Source organism: Diadema antillarum, unplaced genomic scaffold (genome assembly GCF_040938485.1).
Source record: "Diadema antillarum isolate AM-2024a unplaced genomic scaffold, OU_Dant_1.0 seq00000652_RagTag, whole genome shotgun sequence".
Lineage (NCBI taxonomy): Eukaryota > Metazoa > Echinodermata > Echinoidea > Diadematoida > Diadematidae > Diadema > Diadema antillarum.
In genome coordinates, this window is record NW_027271565.1 from 466344 (window position 1) to 484972 (window position 18629).

The window sequence follows — 18629 nt, forward strand, 5'->3', positions numbered from 1 at the left end:
AGACGCCGTTCATATCACATCATTCTGAAAGAGACAACGCAGGGGCATTTTACACTATAAATGGAAAGGATCAGTTGATATTTAGGCTTTTATTCAAAACAGAACGGAACGCGGTATGGCACTCTCACAGTGGTGGATTTAAGACGAAAAAATGTCAAAGATGAGAGGAATATTTCGATTAGTGTTAAGAGGGTTTCCTGGAAAATCTCGGGTACCTTTGCCAGGAAATATCATGGGAATATAGAGCTTTATCATTAAGTTTTGTCCGTGTTTTGACTCTGTGCGAAAGGGAACATTTATGCCATAATTATATAATTCACTTTATCTTTATTATTTTTTTTAAAGCCAAAACAACATCGTCGTAAATGAGCTAGCCTCGCTGTCGCATGTACTCTCTGGTACAATATGCACAAGCAGACAAAATGATTGAAATTCTAAACCCATTTCCAGCTATAAAGGGATCGTATAGTTTTGGTTGAGACCTAATTTCAGGTTTATAACATTTTTTTGGTGCGATAATGAGAAACCTCTTATTAAATATGAAAGAGCATGTAATTCCATGAGGATTCAACGTTTATTTGATGAAAATTGGTTTTGAAATGGCAGAGATATCCAAAACAGAGCGATTCTAATAAAGTGTGGGACTCACCTTTTATTACGATCGCTTTATGTTTTACTTTGTTTTTGGATGTTTCAGTCATTCCAAACCCGAGTTTCATCAAATAAACTTTGAATTCCTCTTAAAATGGTATGCTCTGGACTATTTCATAAGTGTTTTCATGGTATTTCGCAAAAAGTTAAAAGCCCAATTCTCATCTCCACCAATACTGTACCATCCCTTTAAGCTTAAGTGCGACCACGAGTGACTGGTAATATTGGTCATAATCTATTCCTTTGCCTGGGGCGGCACGAATGTCTTTGTCCAATGCGCGGTGATGATTTGTCCTTCCATTATCCCAGGAGTTATCATAGTTGCCACTTCGTCAAATCTCCACGGGACTGTTCCGGTACAGAAGTATAGAGAACCGACGGACTCTAGAGGAGGTGTGATCCCTTTAACCCACTAAGTGCTCTTTCATTAAGGATTACGTCTACAGACCCTCCTTGGCGCGTATCAATTTCGTAACAAACGACGCGTCGCAAAGTGCACATTACATTTAGCGTGTGTTAGACGATCCTAGCGTACATCATGCCGAAATGTATACGACCACCACTACAGTACTCTAGAAACGTCACAAAATGTGTCTTCCCTCGTAGATTATGTCGGATTACGAATTGGGTGACAACTACGATGATGGTAGCCATAGAGTTTTATTAAATCTGAAATAAACCATCGTAACGAGACGTAATTTTTGGTAAATATGTCACTCCACGTCTCCACCCGTCTCCTTCCCCCTTTTTTTTTTTGGGGGGGGGGGGGGGTAATTGAGATCTAAACTGACTTCGATAATCTAATTACTCGCCTTATTTGGCATAGGTGTTTTAGCTGCAAGAATGAACGATATCCAGTGCGGATAATGCATAGTTTATCGAATTTATATCTTTGAAACTCCTTGCTCCTTGCGTATGAACACTCTGAGGCAGGAAAAAGAAATATGTGAGGGCGAATCAAGCAGCACATCTTACGTGTACAAGTAATGGTCAACACTTTGCTTAATTGCTTCGAGACTTATGTAGACGCAAGCTGCCTTTTTTTGGATGCGTACAGTGGTGTCCACACTTATTTCTGATGAATTTGATACTGTAGTAAGATATACTTTGAAAGCGAGAGCAAAAATGTTACATGTGTTCTTACCCAGTCTTCTTTGAGTACTCGCTGAAGTTGACGTGCAGCTGGCGCTGTTTCATTATACACTTGGCATACCTCTCGGCTCATTATAGTCTTTCTCTCTAAGACCTCTTACAGTTTCACCTGGGATCAAATCGCCTACCACTCTTACCCCATGATGCACCTGCCACGCAATACTCATTTAATCACGTCTGCCCGGCTGTTACCTTTTACTATTATATATCAGAAGCATTCGTGACATACGTGCAATTGAGGAAGCACACTCTTCTGAGTTATGGACCCCCACGATTTTACGATTGGTTGTAGAGCACTCCAACACACGAGTATAGAACTCATGATATGGGTACTGTGTCACTTTATACATGACTACTTGTGGACTTTTTGTACCTTTTTATTTATCTATTTATTTATTTTTTGGTCTCGTGCATCGCTTTTCTGCGTGATTATTCCTCTCTTTAAGGACTTGTTTTGATGTTTTCTCTGTGTAATAGAGGGGTATTTGCAGTTTGAAGTCATTTTTGTTGACCTTTTCTTCTTGGTGTTGATTTTAAAAGAACAATATCATGATCATTGATATATTGTGTGTACGATACTCTAAATGCAGTAATGATATATGTACGCTTTGAATGCGATCATCACTATTAATTGATTGTATTTTCTTTTTCGTTTTTAACCTTCTATTTCGTAGCTGCATAGGAGCGAAGTGAGTTCAACTCTTGTTCAAGTACTGTTTTATTGTCGTAGATATGTGTTTGCATTAAACAGTGCAGTTTCATCATGAAAAAAAAAAACACATCGCAGTGCGAAGTGAAAAAAAAAATGCTCTTTAGATGTTAGGCTACGTGGCTGCCCAGGATAGAGGTGACTGAACTACATAAACAACTTGGTCCACTGTCCAAAGACATGGATTAAGAACAGTGTATTGGTTATTTTTGTTCCTGCAAAAGTTTTGCAAAAGTTAGAAATGCTGAAGCAGTTGTTCTTTCATACTTTTTTTTTCAAATTGTCCCCATCATTCGTATGCCATTTTTTAGCTTATTCACTTATTTTTTTCTCAATGCCCTTGTGTGTTTTCCTAAGAAGAAGATATTTTACTTTTTCAATCATACTTACATGATTATTTTTGCAAATAGAGTGTAAGAACAGTGACATCTGACTTTGTGGCCGCTTTTTGTGAAAGTTGTGTCTGGAAATGTTTCACGTTGCTCACTAGTGTCCAGTGAAGTGCACATTATGTAATAATACTACATGACGTCATGCTTGGTTTTTATTTTTTTTTTATTGCGTTTTTTTTCTTTGTGCTTTTGCCCATCGCTCATTTTATCTTCTCTCCGCTTGTCAACAGTCATGTGACAGTGAGCACCAGTTCATTATTATGTGACAGTGAGCATCAGCTCAAACATGTGACCGCACCAAAACTCTCATTTTTGTTCAAATACCACATGCACTCGTCGATGTTACTAGTTACGTAATTCCGTATTTCTATTAAATGTGTAATGCAAGAACTAACCAATGTGTGACTCATAGGAGGCTCCTAGGCACGAACTGCTCAATTTCATTTGATTTGATCCATGAATCATTAAAAGACATGATGGCGATACAAAGAGAATCTGGCTGTGGGTACAAGTGTCTCATAACGTTACAAAATAGGAACCGTCGCAAAATAGTGTCTGACTGTTTTACATATTGTCGATATTTCAGACAGTAGCAACAGCAAGCCATATGTTTTGTTTGATGTTGTTTAGTTTTGAGAAGATTAACAATAATGCAATATGATTATTATTGTTAAAGTGCTAGTGTTACCGTTTATCAGTACATGTCGGCGTTGTTTTAGAAAAGTGATTCGTTTCTTTTCAGTTGCTTTATGTCATTGATTTTTAAGTATTGCACAGAAGAAAAAAAAAACCATAAACGCTAGCTGAGTCATTATTTGGCTTGGGCCAAATGGTTCGTATTACTCTTGTATATTTCGATATTTTTTCGGTATTTTTCGTTGTTCAAAGTGATGTCTGTTAAATGTGTACGTTAGTCATTATGGAAATCATAACACACAATGATTTCCAGGAGTAATGGATGTAGGCTTCGCTGAAGTTCGCCGGGATTTTCACGCTTTCCGCTGCACTAGCTGCTTAACACTCTATGTACTAGGGATTGCGAGCAGTGTGTACAACGCTATGGAGTGTTCTCTGTCAATCGGCATTCAGGGCACGCATATAGGGTTACCTGAATTATACAGCTAATTATAATTCGATTCCACCATCACACAAAATCGTGTGCAATGAACTTACGCATTATGCCTCTTTTTCTTGTACAGATTTTCTTGTTCAGATTTTTGTAAACATGGTAAAATTAACTTTCCAAGAATGAACGCAAATTTGCGGCAGTTGTGTTATTATCAGTCATGTCTGTCTGTATGTTAAACAGTGGACATAAATTATCAAATATTGTCAGAAGCAATGCACACGTTCTTTTTTTTTTTGGCCTTATTTCGTCCTTTTATCAGTAGATGTTTTGTTTAGCTCTTAACGTCTTGGTTCTCACGTGCTTTCGTTAAAATGTTCCGAAATCGTTATGTCCCAGCTGTGAACCTAAACGTGATTAGCACTTGCGGAGCAGAAGCATCACCGCCAAATCAGCCCCATTCGTTGCCGTTTGCTTCATTTCATCTATTTTTTTTCTTGAAGAAATTGATCAATGTTCTGTCATTTTTTTTCTCAATATAATCGTTATGCTTTGTGTGTCTTTATGTCATTATAAGGTGTAGGTCTTGTAAGCCGGGTTTGTTTGGTGATAAAGCTGTAAAGTTCAAAATTTTTCGACAATGTACATATGTGGCAGAGGTTGGTTAAAATCAAATATACCTCATTCAACTGCTGAAAACTTGAAAACTCCGCAATATTTCACTCGCAAATTACACTCTATGGTGTTACATTGACGGTGGTGATTTGTTTGAATTCTGTGACAGATTTATTACTTCGTCTCCAGTAATTACTCCTCTTCAACTTGTCATTCAAATGAGGAATAGTTCGTTAACCTCTCCTCTCGGTCACCTTTTCACCCCTTCCTGTAGCAATGCATGACGTGTTGGAGTATTTTCGTTTACGTCATTCTTTGTCTTTCTTGGTTGTTGTTGTTTGTTGGGCTGTATTATGTATTCTTTTCTATTTTGTTTCATTATTTTTTCCCCTCAAGGTGGATTTCCTGCAGCGCAAATTAGCGCAAGAATCCGACGAGAAAAGTCAGGAAATAAAAGAGAAGGTTGGTCAATGCATGCCGGCAATCATGGAGAAAATAGTCTGAGCATGCGCGTTTAATACCATGTAGTTATTTTTTAGAGACTGTGACCCCTTTTCATCCCATGTTGCCCATTAGCTTGTATGGACAAAATCATGTTAGCAGTAACCCATCACACGACCTGTCACAATGGTTGTCTTAAGGAGTGAAGCAGTGTACCACTCTCCCCATCATTGGGTGACGTCATTTACACGAGTTTATGTGCTCTGTTCGGCAACTAACATTTGGCATGTCCAGCTAACCTTTAATAATACGAATTGTTACGTCATACTCTCAAGGAATGGACGACTTCCTAACGCCACACTAACGTTGGGTGTATCTATTGCATAACTTCGTGATAACATAGATACAGATAGTTCATCTGTAGCTTAATCTTTTAGTTTTATTCATTAAATCGTGAATTATCAAAGTGTGATTTGGGACCGATGTGATTTGGGATTTCAAGTTTGCAAAGTCAGTGGATTTTCAAATGGGATTTTCAAATCGATTCCATTCAACAGTATGACCAAGAACAACGCTAGACGCTTGAAATTGTGCAATTTACATTCACCGTATACATCAATCATGTTTCGCTGTGTGATTTGCTTATATCGTCAAGTACAGATAGTGCACTGATAGTCGTGTCTCATAAGGGTCTTTTGGCATTTTTGGCAAAGATTCTTTAGAACAAGAAAATTTAAGAAAGGACTAAATTGAAGGCGTTATTCTGGAAAGATCTTAAAACGTAAGAAAACAAAAATAGCATGAAATGCTATGAATATCTTTCTCCTGACAGAGGTAATGAAAGAAGCATTTTAGACAGTTCGAAATGAAATAAGAAGTAGACGATGCGAACAATGATGAACAGAAGATGAATATAATGAGAGTAGAATGCAAATGATTGACATAAAAAACAATAACAATGTCAATGCTATTAACGATAGTACTAATGATTATGAAGAAAATGTTTAAGATGACGAGGATGATTATAAGTAAATAACAACCATAAACATCATATTATTATCTCTAATTATTCTTATGCAGTGACTTTATAAAGTGTGGGAAATTGCAGTCTGCTTCATAAACAGCGCGAAACAATTCACGAAGAACTTGTTTGTCGGATAATGGTATGATGATATGACAAAAGGTTGTCAAGGTCCGTCTGGCGACTAATACTGCTTGAGAAAGGATTTTAAACGTGAGTGTACAATAAAAGACATCCGGAACATATGAAAAAGAACGTAAGGAAGATTTTAAACAAATGTATCTTTTAATCAACATTCACTTAATGGAAAACGGCTTCAATAAATGATGAATCCCAATTAATCTTAAATGCATTGACATAAGAATTGGTCTTTGGTCGTGTGAGATGCAATAACCCTATATTGATAAAGGAAAAAGAAATAGTTTCTGACAGTGAAAGGTAATTCCCTTTGTATAATGCATGAAATCGATTGTCTACTGTCACTTGTTAATGCATCCCTTTGCTTGCTGGTCATGCTCTAATGCTCAGTCACTGTCTCCCCCACGACGGGAGCCGGGATGGGGATGGGGATGGGGGTGGGGTGGGGGAGGGGTAGTGGATTTATGCAGCACATGAAGGTTTGTTTGTGGCTCTTGGCAATGCTTGGCAGTATATCATCGAACGTTATGTGGACGTCGATATGATAATGGTCTTTACGAAGCTGCATCTGAACTTTATATCGAAACTCTCTGTGATGTAGCCGAAAATGCGGTCGCTTACATGGGGAAGAATGCATGCAGACCAATGTTGGAAAGAAAAGAAAAAGAGTGTTTTGAATAGTCATGAATACAAGGTCAAGCAGGGGCAGTTAATGAATTTACTAAACGCAGCAATATCTATTTCAACACCAGTTGAAAATTTATACTCGACATCTCTTTCCATGGCGTTAATTTATCTATTCAAATAGTCAAACAGTTTTAATTGTCTGTGGATGATGCTGAGCATATATCATGCAATCGCTATGCCTGTTTGAATGCGGAGTACCGCCTTTGACTTATTGTTATCTTGCTAACATCACTGACAGTAAAATCATTCCACTGAACCATCAAATTTACAGTATATGCATTGGTTACAAGGTTACAATCATTCTTATTGCCATTAACTTTTGCGCAGCGGTAGCCATTATTGTACATCCGAGCATAATCCAACTAAGCGTTACGTCAGAAGAAAAAAAAATCCAAACTAAAGCAAACTTCGGGTGTTCCACACTGTCCAATAATACCTCGAGAATACCCTATCATCATCTTGATTCGATTTATGTGGTAATTTTTTTGTCCTTTTTATACGCCGAATGATTTCAACGTTTCCCCCGTTCTTTTCAAATCCATTCGGCAGTATTCAGCCAATTGGATGAAGGCAATTAACTATGTCAGGAATGACTGCTAAACGAGTACAAGAAAACAGCCCAGAATTTGTCGTTCATAGAATTAATGGCTCTAACTTCTAATCGCGTTGTGTAGAGTTATTTTCATCATTATAAAGTGTGCCTTTCTTGCCCTTAGTAAAGGTTTAAAACCAAATCCACCCTGCGCTATTTGTTGTTCTATTAATTATTCACACAACGTGGAAATAAAAATCTGTGAATTGACAAAAAGAAATGCTCATCTGAATGGTCATTGAATTCGAGTGGGGAAATATGACATTGGTGTATTCATTCAATATTCTTTGTAAAACCGCAGTTCAAAGAGTGAGAAACTAATGCGATTGATGCAAAACGCCCTCAACGATTTGTCAGATGTCAACAATAGCAAGTGGATTTCATCATTGAGGCTACCATTACTACACGTCTGGAAGTGAGGAAAAGGAAAAATATATATATTTTGCTCTCTTTGGGAAAGAGCTGATCTGAAAATCTCACTGGCATTGCCCCATGTCATCATGCTTTAAAGAAAGATAGTTAAAAAGAAAGTTTTATCATTTATTGTGAGCTACAGACGAGGAAACCAGCGCAGCGGTGTAGTCATGTGCGGTTTTGTTTTTCAATGTCCAGAAAAAAATACGGTACTTTTATGGCGCTCAGTCCTTTGTTTGCTTGCTGTTTTTACTGTAAGGCGCGCAAACACATTGGGATTATGATGAAGATGATGATGTATTTTGGTATTTTTGATGTGCACTGAAAAGCCATGACTGTCATCTCGTGTCATTGATTCATTGATTCTTGCCACTGTGTCATGTGAATGTTCATGTTTCTCCCATGCCTTCACCTAATCGCCATCCTCGCTTTTTGTCCATTTGGAAGTCAGTTCCGCTCATTTGTTATGCAGTTTTGCATTGCAAGAAACGTTAACGATACATTTCTAACCCTATAACAGATGCCTGTTACGCCGAAATCCAACAGCCAGTTACTTCATACAGAAATATTGATGAACAGTCAAGTGATTAGTGGTCATCTCAGAACATCAACTTGTCACATTTTTGTCTGCATCGCATCACTAATTGAACATGGGCCGTAGCTCAGCACCATCACTGTCGTTTTTTGTTGTTTTGCATCTTGTATCAAAGATTAAGGTTTTGAATATTGTATCAGCATGTAATTTGATGCCTGTTATATGATAGGGATTAGGGATAATGATCCAGCATCATTCTTACAAGGTCACATAAATGTAATGTCTGCCCGGACCTCAACAGGTGAACATTGAAATCCATAATTCAGGAGCCACACCGTTATCGGCGCTCCGAGTGTGGTTAAAGCAAGTAGAGTTCAGCTGCAGACAAATGTATGGTATGCTTGGCAGTGTTAGAAGTTGTCAGTTGGGGGCGCTCTTTACCTTTCGCCAAGGCTATGCAATCACAATTTCACGAGTCTATCAGAATCTTTGATAATGTCAGATCGTGCTTTTGGGAAAGATGTAAATTCCTTGTCTCGTTTGAGCAGTTCTTGTTTTCAGCTTGCTTTTGGTAAGAACGGTGCAGACTTTGAAGTACGTACTTTTATTTTTGTTATAAGTCTGTAGATATGATGTACCTCCTCACCATAAGTGGAATCGTGAAACATTCCGTGAGGCATTGTCACCTAAATGTGCAGAATTTTATATCACTGAGTTCTTGTTATTCTCGCAGGCGCGCATGCTCCGATCGGCAGCATCGGCCGACGCCCCGTTCGAGTACGACATCTCCGCCCTGCTCAACGATCTCCAGGAATCGACGGAGCGCGAGCGCGACCTCCAGAACCAGCTCCAGCTCGTGGAAGAAGAGAGTGACGTCATCCGGAAGAATCTCAACGAGGTCGAGCAGGAGAAGGAGGCTCTCGAGTTCGAGCTGGAGCGGTTCAAGATGCGCTTTGGCACCTTAGAGGAACCCAAGCGACCGGACAACAATGGTAAGGGCGTGGCCTCGGAGAAGGAGGCGGAGCTTCGCTTACAACTCATGCTGGCCGAACAGGAGGCGACTGTGATGAGGCGGAAACTCGTCGAGCTGGATGCGAAGAATGAGGAGCTAGAGGGCGCCCTTGCACGACTCTCCGAGCGTCTTCCCGATGACGATGATGCTGGTATTGCTTTCACTCCACAATCACCGAATAAGAAAGATGCTAGAAGGCTCATACAGGTTCTAAAGCATAGTTAGCGTTCTCGGAAAATCCGCCATCTTCGTTAGTCCTCTGATTGCTTTCGCGAATTCCATAAATGTCAACGCTGAAATTCTTTCTTTGATTCAGTTTTGCTAAGTACTATGCCAATTTCACGGCATTTAAATCTACCAATCGTGAAAAGAAAAGAAAGCAAAGAATGAACGTATTTACAAAGATCGAGGACTGAGCAAGATGGCGGCTTATGTGGGTTAAACAACGACACCGCAACGTGCTTTGTGAAGGGGTATGAGCCTTTCACGTCTTTCTATTTCTGTGTTTTACACTCTCCATTAAGCTCCTCCTCCGTTTTCCAGCATTCCTCCCAACCCGCTCCTCCCAACGCACGTATAAAAGATCCCACTTCATTCATCCACCGCAAAAAGCAAGGTGGGGTGTATAACCCCGTGTGTAGAAGTGGTCCGTCCCAAATATATACAACTGACCCTCATGTAGGACAAGCTAGTGCAGCGGAATATGGGTCAAAAGCAGACAAACAAAGCCCATTTTTCATCCCACATACATTGGTCCTTTTTTTTTCCATACCCTCTTTCTTTCAATCCTGTTTTATCTGCCTATTCTTCATTGCAGATCCACTTCCATTTTGCCTTCCTATCTGCACCTCCTTTTCTTGTCTCTACTCTTTTTCTGCTTCTTAATACAACAACTTTAAATTCAGTTGGGAAATATGAGCTACGGTTTCTTTTACTTCCTCTACAAACATCCATAGATTATTCTGCTGAAGCAAAGTATGCGTATAAGAGTCTTATATTAAAATCCTTTAGTATCTTCGAATGAAGTGACAAAAATTTGGAGGCCTTTGAGAAATGAACCATTGAATCACTGCTTGCTTTGGATAAGTGATGCAGTACATCGTTCTCCTATAATTTTTAATTATTTCTCAGTAACACCACTTTCTCTCGTTTGTTTTCATCGTTTTACTCCTAAATGAAACCAACACCTAATTTGAGAGTAAATTTTATAGTGAAATTTCAGGAACGATGATGAAAAGTTTAGGAGCCAGCTTTTCTGAATGTTTGATAGGGGACCTTAATTATCAGTGTATCTGATAACAAAACGCAGTATAGTCACCTTGGATCTCTCGATAGAGCTAACTGTCTCGTAAGCAGTACCCACTACCGTTTGACCTGTCGGAAAAAAGAGTGTTTGATCTGTAAACTTAGAAGAATAAGAGACTTCGCGACCAGCATTTATAGCTAGGTACATCGTACCATGACCAGGACAAGATCCTACTTTACATCGAAATTGAGCAGAAGCTGCCCTGGAATATTGTCGGATTGTTTTTTTATATGTTCAGTGGTCTATTGAAGAATAAATGTGACCCTGCACCTCAAAACAAACAAAAAGTCGCCAGACATGAATTTTTAGTTAAGACTATATTCTAAAAGATCAGACTTTAAACTTAATGATGTATAACTGAAATCAAATGGACTCTCCTAACCTATCTAAATATTGGAAAGAAAGCACAAACTCAGGAAACGTGTGAACTGAGAAAAGAGGCTCTGAAGTACAGTGTCTATTCAAGCGCTTAATCTTTACCAAACCGTGCTGGCTGTGCGATGAATGGGACAAAAAACAGGAAGTAAACCACCAGAGTAACAACAATGAAGGGATTATCAGATTAAACTGAAATTGAGCATGCCTCATTAACACACTCTGCCCATAATTAATGCCAACTTGTAAAGCAGTAGCACTATCCTTTCAAAAGTTATTAGAGTTGAAAGTGAAGGGTGTGGACAAGGTTTTTCAGAAATGAAAAAGGGATTCTAAAGACACACCTAATCACACTATTCTACCAAAACTGTTAGAGATAAACTGCTAAAAAACACACTTTCCTGCCCGTTTTATGATACCAAATTTTAGCATGATGTAAAAGAAGACCCGTTCTTTCAGAAAATATGAAAAAGTCAAGTTCGGCTAGGTTGACCCATTTCACTTATTTTCAGTCCTCACGCAAAATCAGTGTGTGCGACTTTATGTTCGTTTTGAGGTGCACGGTCACAAATTGGGTTATCTGCATGAACGTTTCCCTTTGTAACATTTATTTTCCTGAGAATGTCGCGTTTTCTTGCATTAAACACATACCATAATAGCCGTCGATGTTCAGAAAGTGTTCTTATCAGGGTGGAGCACATTGCCTCACCTGGAGCCTTAATTTAATTTCGTATCGTTGCTTGTGCTACCTCTCATCTACATCGTGACCTTAAAGTATCACACACCTGATAATACCTGATGTCTTGTTCATATGTTTCTGTTCAAGCGCGTTTTCCTGCTATATATTTCATGACACCAAAGAGATGTAAAGATTTATCCCTTCTCACAACAAAAGTTATTGTCCATTTCTTGTTTTTGTAGCAGTGCTTCCACCACGCCAAGCCCCGGTAGGCGAGGAGGCAGGACCCAAGTCCAGCTCGTCCGAGGGAGGCGACGCCAAGATTAAAGCTCTTCAGAGTCACATCGACGATCTCATGCAGGAGAACGAAGGTCTCCGGACGAGAGTCGAAATGTTTGACGACGTCGATGCCGAGTATCGCATCAACCCCGACGAGCATATACGAGGCGAGCCCGAGCTTCGGGCGAAACTACACCAAGCAGAACGGACGATCACGGCGCTCAAGAAGCGGCTCGTTGACAGCGAGTACGAGGGTCGAACGCTGCAGATGGAGGCAGAGTCGTTACGGAAGCTGGGGCAGATAGCAGAGGGCGGAGGCGGTGGAGGCGGGAAGCACCGCGGGAAGTCCATCGAGACGAAGCTGCGGGCGCAGGTCTCGCTGCTCAACACCGAGGCCGACGCCATGCGACGACAAATCGTCACCTTAGAGATCCAGAACGAACAGCTGCAGGACGAACTGGAGAAGCAGATGCAGAGCGCCGCCAGCGAGTCGATGTCATCGGCCGAGACCGACCGTGTCAGACTAGAAGCCCTGCAGCAGAAAATCGCCCAGCTAGAGGAAGAACTAGGTGCGTATTACGCTAAGGAGATAGCTCCCATCACCCCGACGTCCCCACACGTCTCGGAGAGAAAACCTCTCCAAGAGACTGGTGTTAAGAGTAGGAGTCTAGAGACCATGCCCCACGTAGTGAATGAGTCGTTCCCAGGGCATATGACCGATAGTCTCACAGTGCCTCACAGGGAGACTAAAGAACTAGTTAGGGCAGACACTCCATACGCTGAAGACCTCTCCAACCCACCTTTCCCGCAGCCTTCCCCAAGTAGTCTTTCCTCACCTAAAGATCGTAAGTCGTTCGTAGATAAAGGAGTTGAAAAGCTACCAATGTCATCTTCTCTTATCAAGGAGGGGACTGGAAGAGGAGATGGAGGAATAAAAGATCATGAGTTTTCCCTCAGGGTTCCTACAGACCTTGGACAGAAACCTTTGTCTAGAGACGCAGAAACATACACAACTGGCCAAAACAATTCCACTATCGAAGCTGCTTTTCCACAACTTTCTAGTCCAAGACCCACATTTCCCGGACTACGCGGCAAAGGTAAAGGGAAAACTGAAATTCCATCCATACGCTTCGGGAAAAGTGAATTTGCATGCACCTTTAAAAAAGATCCGTCAATTTCCAAGAGTAATGATAGTGGGCCAAAAGTCCTTCGTAACAAGCAAATAAATGGTAATTCAATACAAAGTAAAATTCCCTTAGAATCACAAGGGGAGACCCGTGACAATTGTACTAAAGAGACACCAGGCTCATCAGAACCAAATCAAACAAGTATGACTGATGCAAAAGACAAAGAAACGCGTGAAAACAAAGTTCCTCAAGAAAAGGATTCCGCAGCGATCTCCTCCAAAACAAACAAAACTAAGGTTGGTGGGCTGCCTTCAAAAAGCTCTTCTGCTGGGGATGGGAACAAAGGAAAGTCAGAGATGGAGAAGAAATTTCTAGCCATAACTGGCAGAGGGCGCTGGCAGGGTCTGGTCAAAAAACATTTACTACCAGTAGACGAGAGCGATAATAAAGCTGACTATAACCAGGGGCTTGTTCCCGCCACTGTTGACACACAACAAAACAAACCAGCATCCGGGAACAAGGGTCCAGTTGGTGCCAATGTGCCTTCCAAAGTTGGACAAAAGAACAACGCCCCTCCCGCACTGCCACCCAAACCGTCCGGAGACAAACCAAAGAAGCCTATGCCGGGATCAAAACTTTGGTAGTTTTCTTAGTAAAAATCTTTCCAATGATGTCTAGCCAACATTGCATAAATAGACAATGTACTTTCTACATACATCTGAAGCCTATATCTGAACCCATGACTTACGGTACCCAGTCGTTCCATGCATGTAACAGATAGGGGCTTTGTCTCTCATTACACTCTCTTGGGTCAAATCGTAGCAGTATCTGATACCTATATGCTACAATAATTACAACAACCAAAACACGAACGATGACGAAAATTGTGAGGAAGGCCTACTTCTGAAAAGTTTTGGGAGATTGTCAGGAAGATACGAATATCCTGTACTGTAAGTAAGATGAAAGACCACACCCTGCCACCCACCCCCCCCCCCCCCCCCGGACAAAGTTTATAGGATTATCATAGAATCATTATCACAAAATTGTAACAAACAAATTACAACGTCTTATCCAGCAAGTATGGTGTCATTTGATGCGGTTCGAGAAAAATGGGAGAACGTTTTGATCATAAATTTGATGTTTGCGCTGAAGGCTAGTTGATGCGGTGGCCATGGAAACTCTATGATTATGACATTGGTACTCTCCATGTAGGAAAACTGCCGGTGTGGCATTACATGGACAGATTTTCGCCACATTTATTATCTTTACAATACCTTATAAGGCCAGTGTTAGAATACAGGCCGCGTGTATTGATTAGTTCGAGTAGTTGGTATGCTTGTTCGGTTAATTACTCTCTTCAGAAAAAAAACAAAAACAAAACAAAAAGCATTGCTTTGTACATCAAAGTTTGTAAGAAGTAATTGGGTCAATTAGAAAATAGCGTGCTGCAGTAGTTGAGCTTGCATAGGAATGAGGTCTAGTTCACTGATACAAAAATTCAAATGTGTACAGTCTTATTACAGTACTTTCATATTTACAAACAAACAAACAAACAAACAAACAAACAAATTAAAAACTATCGTGCTGCAGAAGGTGAAATTGCATAGGAATGAGTTGTAGTTCACCGGTAATAAAAAAAAAAACCTAAAATTTGTACAGTGTTATTACAGTACTTCCATAATAATTGAAGAAAAAAAAAACCCGAAAAAAGAAATCCATGAATCCGGCGACCAGCCAGCCTACTCCGCGAATTTCATTCAACACTTTTACTCTTGACCATCTTATCGAGATGTCTTCGTAGTCAACATATTTTCTATCGTTCGCTGAATCAGTTGTTTTATTTATTGATTGATTGTTTAAGTACGTTCATTTTCAAATCATGAGTTCATATAGTTATATTATTCGTTTCTATACTTCATCATCTGTCCTGTTATATTCGAATGTGGCATCAAGGAATACTGAAGCATAATCCCTAGTTAAGGACACTCGTGATTCTAAGTATTTCAGCACTATTTTTTTTTCTATCTTTGATAGCGCAGCACGTCACGAATGTTCTTGAAATGATTTCCACTATTGTACAGTGTTCTTTATGCTATCAAAGCTATATGAAACAAACCGAAACAAAACCAAACAAACAAGTTAGACAAAACTGCAAGCACCATACAGCACAGAATGAAGGTATACACGTCTGTAGTTTGTTTGTACCCCAACGATTCGATTATCAGCGTTTTAGTTGTGTCCGTGGAAGTATAGATGTCTACAGACTTCTGTCCACGTGAAACCTGTGTTGACGGGGATGCACTTTGTTTTCTGATTTTACACGGAGTGCGTCATATTCCCTTTTTGCATTCCTACGACATGTATCAACAGGTCTATATTTCTCTTTTCTCTCCTCGGTTTTAACCCATACTAAAAGCTGTGACGTGATTCCTATGCATTCAATAAACTAACGCTGGAGGATTTTAAATGATTACAGTTTGAAGCATATCAGTGTTAAATTTCTCGTTTGCTCATTTCAAAAACACACATGGTTGACAGCATTAACAGTCGTGTGTGTTTCGATTACAGATTATTATATTTCTCAGTTTTATATCATCACGTTGCTATGTTGTTTTTGTCTGCCCGTGGTCAAGCTTTATGTTTTACGTGAGATCATTCAGCTAATTCCTCGCATTCAGAACTGCTCCATAGACATCGTATAAACTGACAAATGGTCGGTGTGGATATTGAAGTCGTAGACGCGGACACTTCTGATACTGAGCCATTGCTAGCGTGATGTTATTCAGTACAATTTGTGACGTCTGTAGAACGTCGAATAAGAGACTGATTATAGCTGTGTTTTTTGGTTGTTGATGTTTTTTTTCGGGTGAACGATGAGTAAGAATGGCATAGCCAGGCACTTGCCAACATTTCTGTGCTTAATCATATGTCAACGAGTTTATTTGTTCAAATTCCTTTAAAGCTTGCGTTGAGTTGTTTTTACCCCAACTGGTTGACAAATTGCCTTACATCGACGTGAACACGCACCAAAATAATCAGTGGTTTAGTAGTACCCATGATAAAAAATATTGTATAATGACTGTTTTATTTGTATGAAAGGAATGTTAAAAAAGTTGTTTTGAACGAACTTTATTGGTACATTGCCTAATAGCATCATATGTTTTTTTCTTCTATGATCTTTGAAGGTTTGCATGGTGCTGAGATTAATATTCTTACGGTTCACCATGTAGCAAGTTTTCTAAAGGACTATAGGTATGAGGAAAGCGAAAAGGAAGGTGTTAAGGAGGGGAAGTACAGTAAAGTCTTCTTGTGAAATGGTTGTGAATCGGTTTGATGCAAAGGTGGAATGTGGATAGTCATCAGAAAGACTGAGGATTCTTTGTTAGGAAGTGGAGTTCTGGGGAACGATCACAGTCTGAATGGGCCTGATAAGAACCGTTGGATTATTCGCTTGTTTAGATGGTTTGTTATGAATATTATGTTTTCTTAGCTTTAAAGTCGCTAACCCTCGTCATGTATAGCAGTTGCGAGATTTACAATTATTGATAGAAACATAGATATACTTCTTCCATAACGTGTGGAATAGGAATAGTTTATAAATTATAAACTGTTATTATGTGATATTTTCCCTACGCTATTTGAGAACTTGCGGTTGTCGCCAGAGAATGAAACAAGAATAATGACTACTTTGGAATGTGTGCATGACAGAGAAGAAGTGGGTATGTGTGCCATTATTTTATCATTGTTATGTCAAGTTAGATGTATAAGAATATTAGCGTAAACACATTTTTTTTTCTTTGCCACCAACACGTGACTCAAAAGAAGTGCTTATGTTAACTGACAAGCCCTTATTCATCAAAATGGATTCCACAAAGGTGTATTATTTTGTGTTAATCAGTTTTGAAAAGAAATATAGTGTACAAAATATTGTTCTTCGTACTTTTCACTGCGTGATATGATAATGGTCGTTCACAACTACGAAACCATGTACTCGAGTGCAATGTATTATCTAAAGGCCTATACAGTATCGCGAAAGATTTTGAAGATATTCTTAACTTACTGTTGTGTCATCACATTTGTGCCTCATTTATCAAAATCAATTATTTGTGAAAATAACCAGTCATGTTAACTAATAATTATGCCGTAAAGTGGTGTTATATATTGCATTTATTACTTTTTGTGCAGTGTTGAGCATGCAATCACATTAAGAATATCAAATACATGTACAAACGACAAATTCAGTAACTCATTTTGTTGGTTTTATGTTTTGCCTCGTTTATTAATATTAAAAAGAAAAAAAAGTACTGAACTGGTTGAATTGTGTTAAGTGGGTAACCTTAATCAGCGAGTTGTTACGACTTACCGTCTAACCTTTTGTACAGTCAAACCTGCCTTAACGGCCACCTCTCCATGACGGCCCCCTGCCATATAAGGCCGTAAAAGATATCCCCTGTGCAAAACTATGTTAATAAGCACTTTCTATAGCAGCCACCTGTCTTTAAACGGTCACTTGTTTTCGTCTTCTGTTGATGGCTGCTCTAGATAGGTATGATTGATACTATCACTCAAAGAGGCAGGGCATTTTTTCGAGGTTATGAATATGGTATGAGTACTTATTTTTCTTGGAAGATATATTTACATAATTTTTGCAGTGTTTTTTTTTTTCTTTTCTTTTTTTTTGCTGGCTGGGATGGTTTCTTTGTTATTGTTTTTAAGATTACAATAGCATTACGTTAATTAACGTCATTGTGAAAAGGAAATTCAAAGAAATATTGGTGTTTAATGTAATGTCACTATGTACATGTATGTATGCAGACGTGTGTATAACTTCAATAAAGATAAATTATCATAGGTATATCGACTGATCTATTCCTCTATGTATGTCGCATGGCACTTTCTCTCGTTTAACGCAAAATTCTCACTTTCCGCCAATGAGATCAATTTACTCAAGTATTTTATTTGTATAAGTTAATGATAGGAAATGTGACGATGAAACCCTGGGGCAGTACAAATGGCGGTATTTTGATGATTCTAAAAATGTAATCTGAATCATTAATTGAGGTGTAGTGCACATAATTGTTATACTTATTAGAATGAGATAATGTAAATACGGTCTGGAAAGATATTACTCAGACTTACACATCTTTCTTGTTGTGTTGTCATTATAATACATACAAAGTTCGTCATCGCTGTAGTAGCTATTTCTATATGCGTATGTTGTCTTATGAAGAAATGGTATAGTGGCAGTCAGTGAGTAGGCCCTCAACGTTGCTTAGTGCAAAATTTACTACTAGTATTCATCAGCTCGTTCATGGCTTGTCTTTAGATACGTTACTCAGTAAGCTTATAAACAGCGCCATCATCGCTGTAGCTAAGACAAACTTGGGGGCTATTACGAAACCATCCCTGTCGAATTTCTTCAAGAATTTCCCGTCATG

General features: G+C 39.3%; 1 protein-coding gene across 1 annotated transcript in view; it reads left to right on the forward strand.

The window, feature by feature from the left end:
* LOC139736550 (uncharacterized) overlaps window positions 1–13057 on the forward strand; it is an 87408-nt gene extending 74351 nt beyond the window's left edge. Inside the window, exons 2-5 of the mRNA XM_071647300.1 lie at window positions 4982–5047; window positions 9147–9576; window positions 12028–12909; window positions 13044–13057. Of these exons, the coding sequence (XP_071503401.1) occupies window positions 4982–5047; window positions 9147–9576; window positions 12028–12909; window positions 13044–13057 (1392 nt within the window). The remainder of the gene's footprint in view (window positions 1–4981; window positions 5048–9146; window positions 9577–12027; window positions 12910–13043) is intronic.
* The last annotated feature ends 5572 nt before the right edge of the window (window positions 13058–18629 follow it).